Here is a 22,543-nt window from a genome sequence, read left to right as displayed (position 1 = left end):
CTGAGGCAATGACCAGAAGCAAGAGTCAAGAATCTGAGGTCAAGTCAGGCCAAAATTATTAACCAAAGACCTCATGAGGACAAGAACAATGCTCAGTTTAACTGGAGCCAAACTGAAAATCAGAATGCCAGAATAACCCGGAAAGGCACCAAACACTGTTAGGGAGCAGAGCACAGGCAAGAGCAGGACAGGTGCTGGGGGGTGCAGGTACAAAGATGAGGATTTGGACAGAACAAGAGCAGATCAAAACACTGAGCAACAGAAGAGAGATGAAGAATGAAACTTTTCCTGAAGTCCTGTCCAAGAGACACACGTCATCAGCTTGCAAGCTCTAACCTAATTGTATCTGCCTAAAGGGCTGGGAGCCCAGCCAAGCCTTATCAAGAATTTCTCTGTTATTGTCCAGGAAAAGTCATTCACAGTCTGGGACAATTTGCATATGCTTCCTTCTAGGTAAGATTTGATGCCAATAAATGACGGCTAGCAACAGCCAGCCAAAAAACAAAACAAAACAAAAACTCCAGCAGATATCTGTAGAGGCACGATATCATTATATGTTGCCCTTATAGCAACATGTTTTCTGCATCCCATCCTGTTCTTCCTGCTCCTACCACTCTGCCCCACTGATGACACTAACACAGTGGTTTGCTTCTTTGAACCTGAGAAATGGTCAGACAGAGAAAAGATGTGACAGATCTGGCAGACATCGCCTCCTCAGCCCTGTGATGCTCCACACAGACTGCCCCTTGCTTTGTTCCCCTTGTCAGCCTGTTCCTGGGGGTGGTTGGTGTCGGCTGAGATCATTTTTGACCCTTTGTGGTCTGTCTGTGTGGAGATTGTTTTTAGACAGCACTGCCCTCCCCTTTCTGGGATCTGTTTGATGCATTTAATACCATTTAATTTTATGCATATATATCAATACTATACTTATGACAGATTATGTATAAAAGTATAATCTGTTATAAATCTATTTGCTTTTATTATATTGGTAAGTTTGTAATCCGCATTCTCTCTGCCATGGTATTAAGTCTGCTGAATCTATGATTATTTTCAAAACATATCTGCTGCAAGATTACTGACTTCTCCCACCTCAGATCACCTTTCTACTACCTTCAACTTCTGTTATTAATTGGCACTATACCCCTAATACCTGTTATATACACACACTTATTTCTGAGTAAGATCCAATAGCTTTTACCCACATATATATCTGCCTTATTAATCACAAAAACAGTTGCTAGTGGTGAATCACGGAATCCTATGAATGTGTTGTCTCAATCTGTATACCCACAGACCTAACCATTTTGGATCATCACAACAGGAAAGCAAGGGAAGATCCTGGGCCTTTCAACAGATTGCTCTTCCCCTATCCATTCTCCACTCAATGCCCTTGGATTTTGAAATGCAGCTCTATGTAGAATTTGCATTCAGCTTCAGTAAGGCCTAGATAATGAGGAAAAAAAAGCCAATGCCCTGGGCTTAATCTACATATGCAGCCTGTATGGTGGTCTCCCTGTTCCAGCTGAAGATTTGTGAGAGCTGCCAGGAACAGAACTGAAGAATGGAGACAATCAGTCACATCCTGAGCAGCACAGCAAGCAAATCAGCAAAGCATGGGGGAAAAGGGGGAAAATAGGAAAATTATTTCAGTTCACTAGCCACGTATCTCAGATGAAGGAGCAACAGCCTTCCCGGCTGGTAATTTCTCCAAGTGATGGTCTCCAACAACTCTAGCCCTTTGGTTTGGAACCTGGCCACTGAAAACTCAGTGAGCTCTGAGGCAGATGTAATGGGATGAGTATTGGTTTCTAGCTCAGTTTATACAAAGCTTTTCATACACACACCGACAATAAAACAACCCAAAACACTTGCTGTTACTGCAGTAACAGCCCAGTCTTTGATATCCATTCTTCAGCACAAATAGAAGTAAACATTATCAGTCTTAGTTAATAGGACAATTAATGAAGACAGACTGCTAAAAAAAAAAAAAAAAAGGGTAAATTTCAATATAGTTGCTTTGATTCATCCCTTGTCTCCTCATATTTATGTAAAGCATAAAAAAATGTATAGGAAATATTTCCCAAATTACACAAGCATATATATATATATATATATATATATATATATATATATATATTAACATCTTGCCCCCAATGAAGTGGATGAAAGTTGTATCAAGATAACCAAGCATACACATTTTGTGCTAAAGGTATAATTGAAAATAATTGTGTAAATATTAACACAAGCATACTGAAATACAGTGCAGAAATAACATTTTAGACTGACCATTCTATTTTGCTAAAATATAAGTTAGCCATTTTTTTTATTTCATCAAAAAAAAAATTCATCTACAGAAAATTGTTAGTTCTTGAGCTCTGAAGTACTTCCAACTGAAGTCTGGACCGCTAAACCTCAGAAAAATCTCTTCATTCATTTAATGTCAGAACTTAGCTGTAAGTCACAGAAGAAAACATTATGACAGCTTGTAGCATTAAGTTTTTAATTTTAAGCCCCTCACAGTGACATATGTGGAACAGGCAAGAAGGGAAGGGAAAAATTTACACAAAATACGTTCAGCGTTCATGCTAAGAAGGCAAACTGTTCTGTTTAGTGGCTGGACAAGTCCCTGCTTCTGTTTCATAGACATATGCTTTACTTCATTATTTTTCAGTGAACTGACGACATTTAAAAATACCAATTTAGAGACTTGTAAAAACCGTATACGTGTATTAGTATTATTCCATTAATCCTCTGCCTTGACAGAACAGCTGTGTGTAAACAGAATGACTACAGTCCCTTCAAGAATTAGTACACTGTGGCTTACATCTTGATTGTTACACTACTGAAAAACATCACAGATGTCAGTAATTGCAGGAAACACTGATTCATCTTAACATTTTTGCCATTCATGGTTGTTGTCTAGTCACCTTACCAGAAACAGTTCTTAAATGACCTTTCAGTAGCACAATACAGAAGAATGATAAAGAGCCGAAGTCAACAACAGTTAGGAGAAAGTATAACAAAGTCACATGCTTTGTCATCAATTTAACATATGCCCAATTAGAGTCAAGTGATGGAAAACCACTGAAAGCACTTTGTAAAGGGATATACTTATTACTTCATAAATGTTTGAAACCTCATGTATTTTTTGGTCTATTTACTACGAAAGCATTCCTCACCGACAGGATGAAAATTCAGAAGCCACAATTACTACATTAGACTCTGGCTACTCCATTCAGCACATTGTAAACAGTTCAATCTTTAAGTATTATTTTTAAACCTTCAGTCCTACCGATGGCAGACACAAGGATGAGTAAACAGTTTTAAAAACATAATGTGAATTTATTTATTTTTTTTTTTACTTCATCACGTATGATTAATTTTGTAGAAATAATAAAATCGGAAATAGTCCATCATGTATATTTTAATCATCCTTAAGGCAAGCATTATTTCTCCGGTGTTAGGTACAGTGTAGTAGTTTGAATTCATATAAAAATAGCAAATTCCTGAAAGTATAACACCATAACAAAAATGCTAAAACAAACACTGACAAAATGAGCCCTGTACCAGAATTTACAGTCACGTACTATGGTCTGACATGGATGTTTCTAGCATCATATCGCTTTCATTCATTTCAATCTCAAACGTTTCTTCCAATGGACGACTGGTATCTGTACTTTTCCTTTGATGTGATGTTTCTAACGTTACTATACCGCTCTCATCCAGAGTCTGTCTCTCTATGTCGAATTCTCTGAAATCCCAGGGAGGTGAAATTATATTCTTTAATGTCTTCATCGTGTGTACATCAAAGTCATAACATCTTAATTTGTCTTTGATTTCTGTTCCTAGGAAAACAGTCAAACCATTAGTTTATTCCACATGAACGCTCCCAAACATCCATCTTAAAAAGCTATCAACTACTAAAACTATTAGAGTTCTTTGTATTCAGAACAGCAAACTGTTGTTGCTGCTAAATGACTGAAGTCTGTAATAGAGTTGGTCTGACACAATCCAGATGACTCCTTGTTTAAAAGAAAAAATAGCACAACATGCTAAATAAGATTAATATTTGAAGTCATTAGAAGTAATTGCCAATTCCCTTCCTGAGGGAAGAAAAACCTGAGGGTTTTTCTTGTTGTTTAAAGTTACATGCATCATGGTTTGCATCAATGTATAGCACACAGCTGTGTGGCCGTTCTGTATGCGTTAACTGACTATGTGGAGCAAAGCATTATTGAGAAGAAACAGCTGCTTCAGCTGTGTGAAAAATGTGCTGGAGAACCAAAGAACACAGATGACTAAATGGCTTCAGCTTATTATCATGCAGATTGGACATCAACTTTCTTCATTAGTGATAAATTAAGCTTAATGAAGCAGAAATATGTTGCTATAAAGTTTTTTGGGGGGCAGAAAACTTTCACAGAATATCTCAGGCCACAGCAATATAATGTATTACTGTTATTAAGATGTTTTTTTAAACCATGTTTAAAGCTTTATTTTTGGAGGCAGCAGGATTCCTCCTGTCTTCACAGACCACAGTGTCTGTATTGTGAAAATACCTTGCCCATATCACTCCGCAGTACTACAAGCTGAAATCAAGGCCTCTGATTTTTTAATCCTGATTTCTGTTTTATCCCCACCTGCCCCCCCACTGGTTTCTAAGAAATCAATACTTTCTATAAAAGAAACCATCACTGGTGCCTCCGATGGCAAAGTACCTGCTTTCTCTACAGCATTAATAATCATTTATTTCCATGATGCTTACAAAAAACAATGATTATCTGAAAATGCTGATCAGTTCCAACTTAAGTTTACTGTCTTTTTTTTTTTTAATATACATATTCTACTTTCAGTTAATTTAGGTAAACAGACCACACCACAGCCTTAATGGTAGACAGTCTTTTCTTGACGTAAGAGCAAAGACTTCTCTCAAAGGATCCAGTGACTTTAGCAGTCAGCATAAGTGACAGACTTACCAATGTAAGCTTCGGAATCACCAATATACATTTCTATGCAATGACCAAGCATTGTGACTGAAAACGTGTCATCCCTCCTAAGACCAAGTGCCTATTAAAAAAAAAAAGTAAAAATTATTCAGCTGTAATTAAAACCATTTACATCTTAAGTCCACTACTCTATTTGTTGCTTTGTTGTTCGACAATGCAATCAATGTAGTCTTTGCTGTAAATGCAAAGCATTGTGCAAACAAAGTATTTCCGTATGAAATGGCTGAAGAAAGCAAAACAAAAATAAAACCGGAAATGGACTTGTGTCCAGACAGAATAATTCATAACTCATGAAGTAAAATATACTAAAATAATTCTAAAACCTGAGGAAATTATATATGTATAGCTAAACTACAATTGATAATGAAAGACTGAGACATGCTTAAGTTATTACAACTAAATTTATGTAATATAAGCTTCTAGGTAAACAGAACTACGGCTGAATTCTCAAGCCAATCAACTTGAATGCTGAAAACTTAGCACTCAAGGAAATTCACTGTTACTCCATGAAAATGTGAAATCACCCAAACTGCCCTGGAAATAGTGATACACAATTACCACATAATAAAAATAATTCCAAAGCAACAGAAGGTGGCATATTTTTAAAAGCTGCACTTAGTGAAAAATTTCTACTCTGAGGCATACGTTGGAAGTATTTCCAATCATTTTGTGAGAATGAAAGGTTTATGTACATACAACTCAATTAATTGTTTACAAGAAAGAAGGATCCAACTACAACGTTCCAAAAAGTAGCTTTCTTTTTAAACCTACTCAGTAGAAAACTCAGGAAGACTTTTTTTTTTTAATTAAGATTATAAAATAAAAACTAGTTTAAGGGTTGAATAAACGTTGGTTCTCTGTTTCAAAAGAGGCACAGAATGAACTGGTAAATACAGAATCTGTTACCAGAGCCTTAAGGCTGTTACATACCGTATGAAAGTAGTCGATTGCACTTTCAAAATTGCCCATCAGACTATGTATGTAGCCAATGGCAGAATAAGTAGAAGCATTTTGAGGAATTAGTACTAGAGCCTGTCGATGGTATTCCAGTGCTTCTTCGTATTTCCTGTTAGGGTTAAAACCAGAATATCTATCATTTCAGGGTGAAAGAGGTTTTTATTGCGCTATATTGATAATTTTCTTAACTCAGTGGCAGGCAATCCTGTCAAGAACCTTAAAATTATTGCTTCATACTCAACATAAAAGAATGCACGGGAGTCACGGATATTGATAATTTTCTTCCTCAACATAATTGAGAAATCATTGTTCCCGTTATGTAGCACAACAGCTGTCTGCAGCTAGGCCCCATTTGGAGAGGATCTTAGCAATTTGATACGGTAAATTGCTTTAGATGTTGAATGTTGCTCCTTGAAATATTAGGTTTCTTTCTGTAGCTCTCATTTTTCTCCCCAGGGGAGCAAAGGAGCAATATAAGACTAAATCACTCATTGTTCAAAATGAGAAAAGCTCCCCAGGCAGAAACTACACAACCCTTAAGTGCTGCATACACTGGTACTTCCAACATTTCCATTTTGCTGCTGCCTCTATCAGAGAAAAAAAAAGTTACACATATCCATAATTTCTTTCCAATACCAGCCACACTTTCTTTGAAAATTCTCTTAGCTAGGCTGCTTATTGCACCTGTTATTTTACAAACCAAGGATTAAATGTACCGTATGACGCTACTCTGGGAAATTAAATTGCCACTTTCAACAACCTAGTACAAGCTATTAAAAATAAGGATAGCGATTGTCTATTCAGAAGAAATTTTAATGTCTCTAATTGTAATGAAATTATAACAACTTCATTTGTTGGTGTTAACAGAGGGCGTTAGGTAACCAGGCATAAAAATTTGCAGCTGTTTGCCTGCTGCACAAAACTTTCACAGTCTGAATTCTATTTTCACTCATACTATTTAGCTGTCCAATTAACTACCAGTGTACTTTAACATGCTGCTTTCAAATTTCAACTACGTAGTACTAGTGAGCAGTCACACATCCAGTAAGTTTTTCACAAAAGCAATAATGTGCATTATGAACACTACTAAAATCAGTTATGGACACTTTATCTTGTTAAAGAATACGCAGAGCTGACTAAAATCATCTTGATTTTCATGAAAGATAGCTTATAAGGATGAAGAAATATATTAAGTTGGCTTTCTGAACCTGAATAACAAAATGCAAGTTGTCCTAAGTGTGATGTAAGCAGTTACTAAATTACTGCAAGGAATTAAAAAAGATTAAAGAAATTATAACTGAAGTATGCATTTGGAAAAAATAAAAAAATACACCCTGCAATGATAGTCATAAATAAATCACAAAACCAGTGCTTTTTGTTTGGTTTTGGAAGAACGGGTAACTATTATACACTGGTATTTCCCAATGAAAATGAAGAATTCAAGCAATTCAAGCACAGAGCAATTCCTACCAAAGCCAAAGCAGAAGCATGACTTATATGTACCAGAATCACTTTCATTAGCAACTCAGAAACAAAAGTTACAGAATATACCAATCAGACAATTAAAACCATCACAGAAAACCATACAGTACTGATTAATACAAAAGACAACACGGGTTAAAATCAGATTAAAGTAATTAAGGAGAGAACATTTCTCCATGTTAAAACTGTTAATGCTTTCATACATTCTTTGCACTTCCTTTGTCTCATCCTAGAATAGAAATATGAAATGAAGTATCAACTAGTTCTGTTCTTAAAAAACACAGTAACATTTTATTGTTGTGTTAAGGTCACTGAACACTGCACTTAAATAAAAAAAAAAAAAGCCCAAGCACTGATCCAAGCAATCAATCAGCACAAAATCACCTTTAAGCCAGCTAAATCACTGCACATAGTCAAGTATGTCAGGACTGGGACAGCAGCCAGCTTGAATTGAGACCCATCTGAGAATCTGAAAGCCTATGATCAAATTTCTATCAAACAAGAATCATCAGGTAAAAGATGCTTCTACGTTGCTTTCACATGGCACATAATCTTGATGGAAATAAGAAGGAAGCCTATCAAAAATACATTTGTGTAGTACTCCAGATAAAAGATAGCTCCTGTACCGTCACTTACTTGAGTTTTCTACAGACATGTCCTAAGTTGTTCAATAAAGGCTCCCACTTATCAACTGTTACCTGCAAAATAATATAACAATTCAAGTAGAATCACAGAAAGGTTTGGGTTGGAAGGGACCTTAAAGCCCACCCAGCTCCAACCCCCTGCCACGGGCAGGGACACCTCCCACCAGAGCAGGCTGCCCAAAGCCCCATCCAGCCTGGCCTTGAACACCTCCAGGGATGGGGCACCCACAACTTCTCTGGGCAGCCTGTGCCAGGGCCTCACCACCCTCCGAGTGAAGAATTTCTTCCCATTATCACATCTTAATCTAGATTTTAGTTTAAAGTCATTCCCTCTTGTCCTATCACTGCACTCCCTGACCAAGTGTCCCTCCCTCACCCTACTGGCCACGCTTCTTTGGATGCAGCCCAGGATGCAGTTGACTTTCTAGGCTGCAAGCACACATTGCTGGCTCATAGCAAGCTTCTCTTCAACCAGCACCCCCAGGTCCTTCTCCTCAGGGCTGCTCTCAACCCGTTATCCACCCAGCCTGTGTTTGTGCTTGGAATTGGCCCAGCCCAGATGCAGGACCTGGCACTGAACTTATTGCAGCTATCTTATAACAAGTGTACCATTCTGCCACAAAATACAGAACTTCCTGGAATTTTAAGAATTTATGACCATACCTCATTTCCAATAGCTTTGATTTTTTCCAGTGCGTCAAGAAACCATTTTTCTGCAGTTTTCCAGCTAAATATCAGGGGTGGGGAGGAAAGAAAAGTAAATCAGCAAAGAGTTCTCATCAGCAGAATGAAGAAAATTGTATTACAATCAACAGTTCTTTGACATTACTTGTTGCATGAGTGAAATTATCTGTAAGAAAAAAAATAGTAATTACGTTCAGCTGTATTTTGCTTACTTCGCTGTGTGATCTTAACAGCTGACAAGACAAAGCTAAAAAATCAGAAGCAAAACAAGAATGTTCATTAAACAGTTCTTATATCCATTGTATTTTTTTTTGGAATACATTAATAAATGTATTGGCACGTTGCATTTCAGAATAATCCATAATTAGGACAATTTGTGCAAGCTTACTCTCCGTTTTGAAATGCGACCACTCCGACCTCATGCATAACAAAGGGATCTTCAGGTGCAATGCTTAGAGCTTGGCTGAAAAACCTTTCAGCCAACTTGGAGTTGTTGGTCAAGCCATATTCCAGTCCAATGTAGAGCATCGGCAAGTGACACCTAGGAAGAAAATCCATGTACTTCATCAGGAACAGCGCCACAAACTAAAAAGAAACACCAACTGTGTTCTCATATGTGCATGTAAGCTAAAAGCTGATTTTAAATGGACTACTAACTTAAAGGGTGGTTAAAGGGACTTTCTACCTGCAAGCTATTGAAAAAAGTTTGAACTCCAACATGAATTGTAACAATCTGGAATTACATGCACGTATTTCTCAGTGCTTTAGTTCTGAGTTTTTTTCCCCCAGTTTCCTCCCTAGATTTCATTTAGGAATGGAAGAAGCAATAATAATGGGATTGCATTTACAAATAACTACATCCAAATACAATAGTTTTATATGCAATATGACTTTGTTAGTCCATTACTCATTTTACAGCCTTCTCCACGGTATGAAACAGCTGTTCAAGATACTATTATACAGCACTTTATGATCTGGTAGGACAAACACACCATTCACACATTTTAGAGAACTCTGTTAGAATAGAGATTACCTGAATAAAAACTTGGACTTTAGAACTTCCAGAACTACAACAATAATCAAGTACAAACAATGCAGTCAAATACAGACAAAGTTATTTTATCCCTGCCCTCCTTTTTATTCTCTACCAGAGAGATGTTGCATATAATTACCTACTGTTTAAAAGCGATACAGTTAATTTTTCTATACTATTTATGGATTAACTTCAGTTTTGCTGAATGATTTTTTTTGACATACCCTTTCATGAGCTGTGCAGCTGTGAAATACGCAGCCATTGCTTGGTCATGCTCACTCTCAACTGCAAATGAATGTCCATACGCTATCCATGCTGGTCCATAGGTTCTCTCAAGTGTCGTAGCTTTGCTAAAAACAACAGCAGATCACAAGCAAACATTTGAAATGAACTTCCATGTGCTTCAGATGACTACTTACAATACTGTGTGACAGAGATATCTATTATGATAATCTTCTGTAATGACCACTGGTAAATGAAGCTCATTTTAAAAGTCTGAACAGCTCATTCGCTGCCTTCTCTTGAATTCAATTCAAATGCTTCACATCCATCTTGAGTTCTCTATGCCTCCTTCTGAAGCAACCAGAACGATACTTTCTTTAACACACTACTGGGCACTGCCCAGATATACCATCTACTGTGTTCAGCATGATGTCCTACTGACTCCAAAAACAGCGATATGGGAGCTGGTATTTTTATCCATAGCTTCTCCAGATACTTTCCTAACAAATTACTGCTTCGTCCAGTTATCACTAGCCTTGTAGTTGTACATCATCATTCTTCCCCAAGAAATTCAGGCATCTCATTACTATTCTACTCTTGCTAGACCTCTTTTCCCCTCTTTGCCACAATTACTCTGACTTCTGTGGGGTTTTCTTCCCCTCTTCCCCCAACACATATATAGGACCTTCCTGGCTAGGGATGCTTGCATATTTAATAGTGATGTTCTTTATTTCACCCCTCAAACTACTTCAGGCTCTCAGGACAACTTCTTGAAGAATTTTACTGAGCACGCTGCTAATTGCCAGGAATTTAAATAGACTATTCAGAATAACCAGACATTCAAATAGTCTGTTAGTGACTCATCTTTACATATATTGCCAGTCTTTAAAGGTCTCCAAAAGAAAAAAGAAAGCCTTACAGATTGGTTTAAGGCTTCTCAGTTTAAGCTTTCAGTACCAAAACAAATGCTGTACTTCACAGCCAGGTTCTGCTCTCTGATGCTGACAATCAATACACATACAGAACACAGCAAAGGGCGCTGGGCTTCTCTGACAAACCAAGGCTGTTTGTGCTAAGAAAGAAAATCCTGCCATTTGGCTGTCTAATTCTGTCTAACTCTTCCCTTTTAGATATGCAACCTGAACCAGGGAGAATGCTTGAGTATCCTTACACTAAAAAAATGAGGCTTGATTACCTAGTTGTAATTAGCTTGGCATCATAAGCAAGTGCAGTGACTACACCCGCTAATAACAGGAATGTAAGCGGCAAGAAATTTCGGGTAAGCCTCTAAATTATTTTTAAAGTATCTGGAAGATTTAGGTCTAAGTTGCCATACCAGAAACAGGTTATAAAAAAAGGAATAATTTATCAGTAACCAGCATACCAAGGCTTCTGCTTACTGTATGAGCTTACCAACAAATGTGGATGTTAAATATTTACTTAGCAAATGAACAACAGATTCAGTAAAGAAAACTAGAGAAACAAGTTTTACCTGAGATATCTTCTAGCATGTTCATTTTTGTGGCCAACCATGAGATAGTAGCATCCTACTGCAAACCATGACACCTACACATTAAAAATAGAATTATTATGAGATATATCACCCTGATTTTAGCAAAGCATCATCATAAGTGATAAGTAACAAGGGAACACAACTATAAAAGCTATGAATGTTTTCACAGACATCAGTCAGCTTTTCGATTTGTTTTACATCACAGACAAGCTAGAACTGCTGGCAGCTGTATGTCACTACAGCTGCCTCAAAAAGAGGCCTTTTTGTTTAGCCTCAAAAAGAGGGCTAAGTGGAAAGCTTATTGCTGTCATCAATTTTATCTAATCATAGGGAATACAGGAGACTGAGCAACTCTTCTCACGAGGTGCACAGTGACAGGACAGGAGGCAGTGGGTACAAGTTGCAACACAGAAGATTTGATTGAATAAAAGGATTCGATTTTCACAATGAAGGTGATCAAACATTGCAATAGGTTGCCCAGAAAGGCATATCCATCTATTATTGTATCACTTTCTAAACGATTATGCAAAGTGAATTCTTCATGTTGCATGTTTTACAGGTACTTTAATAAAAAAATCTACCTTAATATAATTACAATGTACAGAAAAAAAAGAATGACCAATTTTCACCAGCTCCAATCAAAAAATATTTTATTTATTTATTTTTAATATTCTGTTGCTCAAACTGACTATTATGTTATAGGTGACAGCAAATAAAAGCTAAAGAAAACTACTTGGTAGTGAAGGCATAGAACAACTTACAGGATTATTTGGGTACAGGTCGACCAGTTTATGAGAAAGATAGAAAAGTTCTGCACAAGGGAAAAAAAAAGACAAGAATATTAAAATATGATAAAACATAAGATGTTTCAAGTTCTCCTTTAGCTTTCTATAAAAACAGGAAGCATGTCTAGAGTTATTAATACACAATAAACAAAAGCATTTTAGTGGTAATGCTTCAGACTGCCTCAAAATGGATATACTTTTGCAGTTAGTTAAAAAAAACAACCTAAGTCTTCACAGCACACAAACAAGCAGCTATACATCCCACTCCTTAAGAGTTCTGCAACAAATTGGGTCACTAAACTACATTAAAGTAAAGATCTGTAGTATATTACACTTAAACATGGTTTAGCTTTCTACATCTAAAAAGTATAACATACTGGCTAGCTCAATTTCAAAACGAGAGTACTGTGCATTAATATGATGAAAATAGGACTTTTAAAGGTAAATAAATTGTTCCATTATTTGAAATAAATCTGTGTGATTACTTCTTAGAAAAAAAGAGAATTATTTTTTGTTAGAAAACTTGCTACAGATTTTCTAATAAAAATGGAAGTAATCAGATACGGGATAACAATTTTAATGCCTAAACAATTTCAAAGGAAATTGCATTACAATACACAAAACAATTTCATCAGAGCACGGTGCTCTTATATCAATGAGTTCAATTCTAGAGTGCATAGCATCAATTCTTTGCTTCAGAAAAACCAAATATGAGAAGTTGCTTGCAAAATACCAGCTTATTTACAAAAAGCTTCAAGGCAGACTTCAAATGAGGATCACAGTACTGGCCACATATTCAGATGTAGCTAACTGTCCTTTTCAGTTACTTTACATTAACTGAAGATAGAGAAGTAGCAGTGCACCTAATGACCTCTGTGTGTACATACAATGCACCATCCTTTGAGAGACTGCAAATCATATGAGCTCCTTATTCTATCTTCCAATTGGTTCTAAAGACATTCAAGCTCTTCACTTGATTTAGGTGTTTATATGCAGTCTGAAATGAGAAAAAGCCATCCCAGATGCAAGTAAGCTATTCTTGTAGTTCAGCAAAGGTGGTGTCTGATTATAAGCTTACTTGAACTATAAAGAGACCTTCACAATAGCAAAGGCAAGGAGAGACAGCATAGAAAGTCTTCTAACATGGAAAAAGCATGACCACCTGAGCATCCACACTGTTGAAAAGATCCTCCCAGTTTAAATTAATACATTTTATTTTGTTAAGGGGGGAAAAGTACACCTAGATTCTCTAGAAAGAATCAACACATAAATCAAAGAACTGAAATGCAGCACTGTAGCTCACGATTACGAGCAAAGATTCTTTGCACAACTACTTCCCCAACCCTCACCATCAGCTCTGAAACTGCCTTGTCTTCCACTTACCCGTTGTTATCTTGATATTGCAAGTCAGAGTAAAAATAAATAGGTTTTCACATCAAATTTTAGGGGTGGCTATTTTTTTAAATGGTCTGTAACAGGGTTTCTTGGCATCTTTAATTCCTTTGTAAAATTGAAACATGACAGTGCTCTTTTGACTCATTAAAAATGTTGTGTTTCTTACCGTTTGCTTTATTAAGCTCCACAAGCGTCCCTATATGCACAGGTAAACAGTTTGCATGGAATGGATCCTTTTCCATTACTCTAAAAAAATAAAATTAGAAAAAAATGATCTGTGATACGCATTTCAAAAACGTGTGTTTGAAACAGGCTGCTTTTATACTGTGTAATGTTCCAGTTAATTACCACTTCTGGCATTAGACAGCCATTTGTGACTAGAACATAACTACTGTAATACTGTAACATAATTACTGGTACAATAAAGGTTTAAGACCAGAAAAATAACCATTGATTTAGCTTAACAGGGCTAACACAAGATTTTGCTAAGCTGAATATAAAGTTAGAAGAAAACCAGAATACAGTATACTATTTGTTTGCAGGCCACTTCAAATTTAACTACCAGACAACATGGCTTATCCAACCTTTCAGTTGCACAGGCTGGACAGCAACTTTTCAGCAAGGCCTATATTTTCTGAGCTTAAGGAAACAGGCTCTACAACATTAAGCAGTACACCACAGGAAACAATTAGTTTCAGGAAAAGTATAAAATTTTAATAACTTCATTGGAGTCATTTACTTCAACAGGATCATGATTTTACTCAGCTGTTCTAATTCACACAATCAGTATTCTCTGCAACTTTCCCGTAAGTCTTGCCCCTTTGGGTTCCAAGGGATACAAGGTGTCTTGCTGGGCACAAACTATGTATTTTAACTACCTGAAAACTTGTATCAAATTCTTAGGCATGTAATGCACTGAACAATAAATCACAGTAAGTCCAGTCATAATTATTCTGCACCATACTAGAAAAGGAATCAAAGTTGCTTTGTATACTTACACAGAAGTAAGCTTGTAACACATTTTGAAATCACAGTTATAATAATGTCTTTCAGCTAAGGACACTACTACATCCAGGTTTTCCTGAAGACCGTCTACCGACTCAGGAATCAATGTTTCACTGGGTTTATTATACTGAAAGACAAAAGAAACACAACGTGTAAATCCAATCTAAAAATCAAATGCTATAAAATACTGCTAAAATAATATAACTACACTGATGTTATGAATTTTAAGAAGCTTAAAGTTCGTAAGACCTGTATTTGGTCAAATGGTTCTTTGAAGTGTGCTTAAAAGCTCATTTGGAAGATGAAATATGATTGCCAATGCATGAAGCGTAGGCTGCAGAAATGAATATTGAGTTATATAGAGTTGGCTTGCAGTGTTCTTATATTCTCTTTAGAAAAAAATATTTTGAAATATTTTGGAAGAATATTGTTATAACGTAGTATTTTCAGGAAATTGATATTTTGCCTACATAATTAATGTATCCTCACAAAATAAAGCTGAAACAGATGAGCTTACACAGAACTTTTCTAGCATTCAAAAAATGATACCTACTGTATCATAAATTTTAAAAATAACCAACGCTACAGAGCCCTTGCTTTTCCAAAGTTTGCAATAAACAGAACCAAACAAAATTTACATCTGAAGTCAGGAATTTCATGCAACCCATCAGCTTTTTATTCCGTTTATGGTTTTACCTTCTTCAATTTATTCTCAAACAAAAAGTGCAGCAATTCTTGTTCTTCTTCCGTACATTGTTTGCTAAGAGGTAGAGATTCAAGAAGTTCTTTTTCTAAGTAAATTAAAAGAAAATTGAAATGGTCACATTAAAGAAAAATGGCAAGGTCAAATATCAGAGCTTAGAGATGCAAAATAACAGCACAGATGCACTAAAACATAGTAATACTAATTATGGAAATTAATGATTGAATTCTTACTTAGTTTTTCCTTGTAGACTTTTAAAATGGAAGGTTAATGACATAGCACCATTATTTTTATTTATGCTATACATCCAAGTTTACCACTCAGAATGTTCTATTAAATGCTGCCTACTATAGTGTAGCAAAACCCAACAGGGTTTTGTGAATCCAAAGGCTGTGAAGTTGGTAAAACAAGAAAAAAAACTTTGTTTAGGTCAGGCAAAGAGCAGGGGAGCTTCTGGAGCTAACAAAGGAGACTCCTGGGTTCCTTTTTTCCTTTTAATTCTTAGCATGGCAAAACTAACATCTAAAGTCCTAACACAAATTTGAACAGTTACAATTTTCGAGCAGTTCAAAGTTTTCTTCTACTTTTTAACATAACCATCGCCTAGTATTTTCCTAGCACCCGAGGGCAACCTGTACTTCGTATTTTATACCCTCTTACTTGCAATATTGTTTCATTATCCAGGAAAAAGCATATTAGAAAGCAGCTAAATTGTACTTATATTAGAGAAATACTGCTATCCAGACCTTCTTGTGCTGTCAGCATATGGTGTGATGTTAAAAGATCAAACGCTTCGAAGCAGTAAACATCAAGCTTCAAGGCCTCTTTGTAGCTGTATGTTGCTAGGGTTCTATTATCCAAAGCATCGTAGATCTTCCCTCGCAAAAGGCATATAGAGCTCTTGATCTGGTGGAAAAGCAGGGCTGGAGGTCAAAGACTGAATCAATGTTTGCAATTTGGTTTTGAGCACAAATCAAATGGGCTCCCTGAAAAGTAAAAAGCATTTCATGTATGATGGAACCTGGTTTCCTAGTGCTGTTTTTAAATATCATATCATTTCTATATGCTTAAAAAAAAATCATATGGGCACTTCCAAGGCAATTCATCTCTCTTTACTTTTAAACCACACATTTCACAAAAAACAAGAAGTTCAGCAGAGTTGAAAAAGGCCAAATCAATGGACGCAACTGCTTTGAGAAAAAAAATAATTCTTCCTTTCAACCCAAAACAGGTTGTTTCAGAAACAAAAAGCAGTGAAAGGTAATTATTACCAAATTAAAGTTGTGCTAGGATGTCTAATGACGAACACATTCTTTCACGGATGAAACTCCCAAGGATGGGTGTTTTATTCAGTCAGAAGGACACAGAATTGTCAGCACGTTATTTGGAGAAAACTTACACATTATGTATCTTTATTGTCACACTAATCAGACAGAAGTCCATATAAAAGAAAAAGCAGAGCTGTTTTAACAACCAATATGACCTAGGGGGCTGCCAAAGAGATAATAAACACTGTTACCACTTCACAGGCCAGTGACTCTTACTCCAGAACAAGTGTCTGTGCAAACCAAGCAAATAAGACTGAAAAAGTGACGTTCCTGGAGAAGAGTTTGGTTTAAGGTTTCTTGTAGCAATATCAACTTGACTAGCTCCCTCGTTTGGCAGGCCAAATCTACCCTCCTTGCATCCTTGAACTACATCAACTGCATTTGTAAAGATAAGGGCTGATGAAGCTGAGTTTTTGATGGGGTTATTTCTCAGCCAAAATAGTTGTTCAACTATTGGCCACCCAGACATTGGGGTCAGAGTACCACAAAACAGAAAATGGTGAAGGAGAATGAACACACAGCCAAATCTGAGGACCACCTGTGCTACACAGGTTTTTTTCCACTGAGCTTCAGAAATCTTCACCTTAACGCAACACAATTCTCACGTGTGACAAGCAATGTCCCACTGAGAACACCGTCTGAATGATTAAGGAAATCTCTGGTTAAAAAAATACCTGAAGGAGAGGAAAATGTGCTTTATTATCTCAGCACCTGCAGCCCAACTGCAATAAATGTTAGTTTATATTACAAAGACTGAAATTGCAGAATAGAGCTAGAAGACTCTAAAAACCAATGCTAGGTCAAGAACTTCCCACAAAGTGCCTGCAAAAACTCACAGAAAGTTGTTACAAAGCACTTTTAATTTTTGCAAATCAAGTTACTTTCATACAGGCAAGCTGACAGCGGACTTCTGATTGAAGAGAATGATTCAGCATTTCTGAGAATTATGTTATCCAGAAAGGAAAGCGTAAACACCTCGAGCTTCAGATTCATCCAGTTGCTAAATTACTTTTTGACTTCACACATTTTTTTCCTCAGTTATAAAAATACTTGCTTAAAAATTGTCACTTACAGAGGACTGCGACATCTCCCAGTCTGTGGTCGAGTCTTTCAATCCATTTTCATCCTTCAAGTACTTCTCAAAAAGTCTTTTGTTGATTGGCTCTTCCATATCAAGGATATCCAGGGCCTGTTGATGTTCTTTCGCAGCATACTAGCCACAAACACGTGCATGCAAAAAAAACAAGGTTGGGATTTGAAACATCTGTACATAAAGTCACATTTCAAAGGCACAGATTGTAACTGGTACTTACCAGCAAGGTTTTTTAGGCATGCAGAGTCTTATTTGGACACATGCCATTTTATAATCATAATCAACTGTTTTACTAGTCACCTATAATATACAACTTACATTAACAGAATTAGCACCTACAGAAAATTATTTGCCATTATGCAATCACAGAAGTAGATGTTCCTCTAAAAATAGAGAATGCAGGATTTAATAAAATACAGTTGACTTATTCTATAGTAAGCACAATATTTTATTTCATATTTTTGTATTTAATTTAGGAGTTGATTCTGTTTTGCTGTGAAAGCACTGCATTTTACCATTTACGTATTGCTTTTTATACGGAAGGACAAAGCTGCTAACTATATTTACACAATCATAAAGAACATCTCTTGATGGACTACAACCGATTAATTAAAAACAAACATGCAGACATGAGAGAAAAATCACTCACATTCTTGTATAAAAGGAATGTTTGCTTTCCTGGACAAAAGGTCAACTGGGTTGCTATGGAGTAGAGTACCACAATGGTACTCCACCAACCAGAGTCAAAGTTAAGGGACGAAGAAATCAACTACCACAAAATGTAAGCCTGTTATTCCAATGAATGTCAATCCTCACACAGCTACGCTGTGTCTCAGGTACCTAATCTTCCAAAGATGCACCTTTTATTTAGTTTGCTATGTTTCTAATACTGATTAAAATGTGTACTCACATGACATCTAGCCGCAAGGTAGCGACAGGCTTCATATAACTGGAAGAAAGATTTAATTTGTGTTAGTAATTAAGAGAGCACATTTACTTCCACTGCTAGACTCGATCTTTCGCTCTGTTTTTGGTTGTAGTTTCTTCAACCCGTTCACCTACACAGAACTTTGCTGACCAAAATGACTAATTAAGTCTGTAACACTTTCTCTACTATTAAACTCTCATAGCCAAAGGACACGATATTCACTCTTACCACCCTCATCAGCAGAGCAGGACAATTGAAATAATTACACTTTAAGTAACACCCCACCTTCCCATACTTACTGCTCTTCCATCCTTGGACTCCTCCTCTTCTCTCTCACCCCACCTTGGGCCAACACATGAAATAGCTCAGTTGGAAGGGACCTACGAAGATCACTGTGTCCAACTGATGGACCACTTCAGGACTAACCAAACGTTACAGCATGTTATAGAGGGCATTGCCCAAACACCCCATGAGCACTGACAGGCATCAACTGGGGGATCATTAACCACCTCACCAGGAAGCCTCTTCCAGGGTTTGACCACCCTCACAGCAAAGACACGTTCCTTATATTGTCTGAACATGGCTATACTTGGTTCAGATAAACTACATTATGCAGACTTAACAATCAACCTTCCCGCAGACTTTAACCTCTGATGGTGAAGAAGCCACTGTGGTTAGCAGAGGTTTGTAAGTGGAACGACAGTAATGTGTCCTTGTCCAAAATGACTTACCTTATCCAATTTACGGGATCGAAGGGCATGTGCTGCCCTATGATACTGAGCTGTCAGGTAAAGACACTGGGCCAACCAGTAGATATCTTGAGGTTCCTCTTAAAAATAAAGAAGAAAATATAAAATATAAATTTACAGTATTTTTAAACAATTTCATACAGAACATTCCGTTTTGCTTCCCTAGAAGAGTACTGGTTTTCCACTGTTCTAGCAACCTTTAAAGTTACTGTGTTTTACATACATATATTGTATATAAACAACTTATCTGTCTCTTAAAATGAACAAAACCTATTATATTTTACCTCTAAAGAAATCATATAGTGCTCTGGACAGTGAATACAATGAATCTTGTACTAGAGGTGTGTCATGAGAAGGAGATGACAGTGGTACAGATTTAAAACAAGCTGTCTGCAGGAGCTATAGGTTACCTTGCCCTTGGACACAGTCAGAGCAGAGAAAAACAACTGAGAATTGGCTCTTTCAATGATCAGTAAGAACACAACTACACTGAAACCTTATTAGACATCTGCACCTTGATGTTCAGCTCTCCTTCTGCCTGTCAGCATCAACACGCTCTGCTAACCTGGGTTCTGTTTGTCCTGAGCACCCACAGCAAAAGCACGTCCTGTAGGGAACCAGTACTCTCTAGGTTTCTCCCCTACCACCTCTTCACTTGTGGATTTGGCCAAACACTAATTTTAACACAAAATTAAAAGGGAAGCAAGGCTGGCCCTGCTCCGTTTGGAACAACAGCACTCCAAACACCACAGAAAACTACTTGCACCAAGCCCAACTTTCAACGTTTAGCCAAGAAGCTTAAAATAAAGAACACAGAGCAAGGGTACCAGAAAGAAGTTAGTGAAGAACAACGTAACAAGCACCTACTTACCATGAGACAGTGAAGCTACTTTGTCTGCCCAAAACAGGGCACTTTGATATTGCTGCTGTAAAAAAAATAACACGAATAATTAGTATTTATTGGAGAGTAGTGTCCCAGGCTTACCTGGAAATATATTATACATGATTTCCATTTAATATCTTATTATGTGTGTATTCTCTAATGAATGGTGATTCGCTTTAGAGTTCTGTGTAAGTTCAAAAATCAGTTCGAAAGGGCCAGCCCCATTTCTTTTTGATGTCTTTCAAATGTCATTTGAGATGGGTTTGTTCATTTATTTTCAATTAAATGCAGGTATGTTTGACCAAAAGGCACGTGCTAAATAATAAGTTAATATTTGTTAATTAATAAAAAGTGATTAGTTAATTTGCTGTCACTGAAAAAGTAGCATGAAACTACCCACCCTGGCAGTTAAAATAAATGTTTATTTTGGAAGAAAGATACAAAAGAAATGACACAAACATCACTGCAAGAACATTTTGCAGCAGCATGTCTGATTAAGAAATGCTCATTCTCCGCTCAGGATGCTTTAATTTCACACAAACCACAGTCTCTGTGGGAAACAGGAAGGAAATTCTCCATATTGGCATGGATAGCTTGACTTATAAGCCCATGGTTCAGGAGAAGGGGGTGAAATAGAGAAGAACATTAGCAAGGAGAGAATGGAGCAGGGGGTGCAGGTCCTTCCCAGTAACTAAGCTACGCTTATCATCAGATTTGAGGTACTAGGAGAAAAACTCTGAAAATTGGTTGGAATTATTATCTGAAAAGATGAGCAGGGACTGCTGATTTGTAACTTTCACCCTTCTCCAAGCTGTGAGGAGGGACGATGTGCTTCCCAGGCCCTGCTGCACACCGCACAGATACCCTGGGGCAGCGACAGGACTTGCAGCACTTGAAGAACCGTGATCATCCCTGCAGCTCCCCGCAGGGTGACAGCTGTGGGGCTACCTGGGGCCCCCCAGGGCTCTGCCGCCGCCTCACGCCTCCCCCCCAGGGCCGCAGCCCCAACGGCCGCCGCCCCGCGCCCCACCTGGTCGATGTACTGCCGCACCCGCTTCCGCAGCCGCTCCAGGTTCATCCTCCTGGAGGCTTTTAGGGAGGTTCTGGGGGGATTTGGGGAGGTTTTAGGGGGTTTTGGGGAGGTCCTGGCGGGGTGGCGGCCCGCAGCGTTCCCCCTCCGCCTGCCCGGCCAGAGCCTGGCGGTGCAGCGCCCAAAGCCGCCCCCCTTCCGGCCCTCAATTCCGGCCCCCCCGGCCTCCGCCTCCCGTCCGGAAACAGCGCCCCCGAGCGCGGCGTTCCGCCTGCTTTTTTTTTCTTTCTTTTTTTCTTTTTTTTTTTTTTTTGGGGGGGTGGTATCAAGGGATTGCCTGCCACGAACACATACATCTAGTTTTTAAACTAAACTCTTTCTGCAAATGCCACAGAGGCGCACAGGCTACTGAAAAGCAGGCACACGGGTTGCTAAAACGCTATCAGTTGTATTTTGATCATTCTTTCTGGCAAAGTTCGGCATGTGGAAGGTCTCCGAGGTGGCCACACAGGTGGTCACAGAGAAAAATGTGAAAAATAGGATCCGCATGCCTTGTCTTGAGCCATTTGCACTTGCTCCCTTTTGCTGTAAAGCTGATTTTGGTGGTCTCCTCCTGGTAGATTAGATTTTCACCTCACAAGTCGCTCCTTTGGGGGTATTATTTCCCCTGGCATCACTGAGACCATTTGCTGCAGATGGCAGAAACACATTTTACAACCGCAGTAAAACTTGTTGTGCTTTGTTTTACTCAGCTGCTTTTTTAAGTCTGCTATTTTTCCCATTTCACTAGCTGAGACTTTGAGGAAAACAAACTCTTGCTCACCTTCCCATTACCTTGTGCAATAAGCAGACTGATCATTTCGTTAGCATTTTGTTTCGATCCACCAGTGTCATCTGATGAGTGTTACTATCATGTTTGGCTTCCCTGAAGACCCCCAAAAAGCTCTGCGGCCTTCTTACCCTACTGTGGCAGAAGACCCGATGTGATCAAGCATTGTATCTCCAGCTCCATGAAACCTGTGGCTTGTTATGATTGAACTTGTTGGCTTGAGTTCTCTTTGAAATTAGTACAGTCAACAGCATGTGCATTGGTTAAGTTTATA

General features: G+C 37.8%; 1 protein-coding gene across 1 annotated transcript; it reads right to left on the bottom strand.

The window, feature by feature from the left end:
- Positions 1–2,421: 2,421 nt before the first annotated feature.
- CDC16 (cell division cycle 16) lies at positions 2,422–21,585 on the bottom strand. The gene is made up of 18 exons (XM_068679153.1): positions 21,441–21,585; positions 20,399–20,453; positions 19,510–19,607; positions 18,761–18,799; positions 17,830–17,970; positions 16,176–16,335; positions 15,423–15,517; positions 14,720–14,853; positions 13,888–13,967; positions 12,303–12,352; positions 11,521–11,594; positions 10,031–10,156; positions 9,162–9,314; positions 8,753–8,816; positions 8,082–8,143; positions 5,937–6,072; positions 4,977–5,067; positions 2,422–3,845 (listed from the first exon to the last, which is right to left on the bottom strand). Exons 1-18 carry the CDS (start codon positions 21,486–21,488, stop codon positions 3,580–3,582), a joined length of 1,872 nt encoding a protein of 623 aa, XP_068535254.1. The 5' UTR covers positions 21,489–21,585; the 3' UTR covers positions 2,422–3,579.
- Positions 21,586–22,543: the final 958 nt, after the last annotated feature.

Source organism: Anas acuta, chromosome 1 (assembly GCF_963932015.1).
Source record: "Anas acuta chromosome 1, bAnaAcu1.1, whole genome shotgun sequence".
In the NCBI taxonomy this organism is placed as follows: Eukaryota; Metazoa; Chordata; class Aves; order Anseriformes; family Anatidae; genus Anas; species Anas acuta.
Note: the sequence above shows the minus strand (reverse complement) of the source record. Positions and strands in the feature narration are given on the sequence as shown.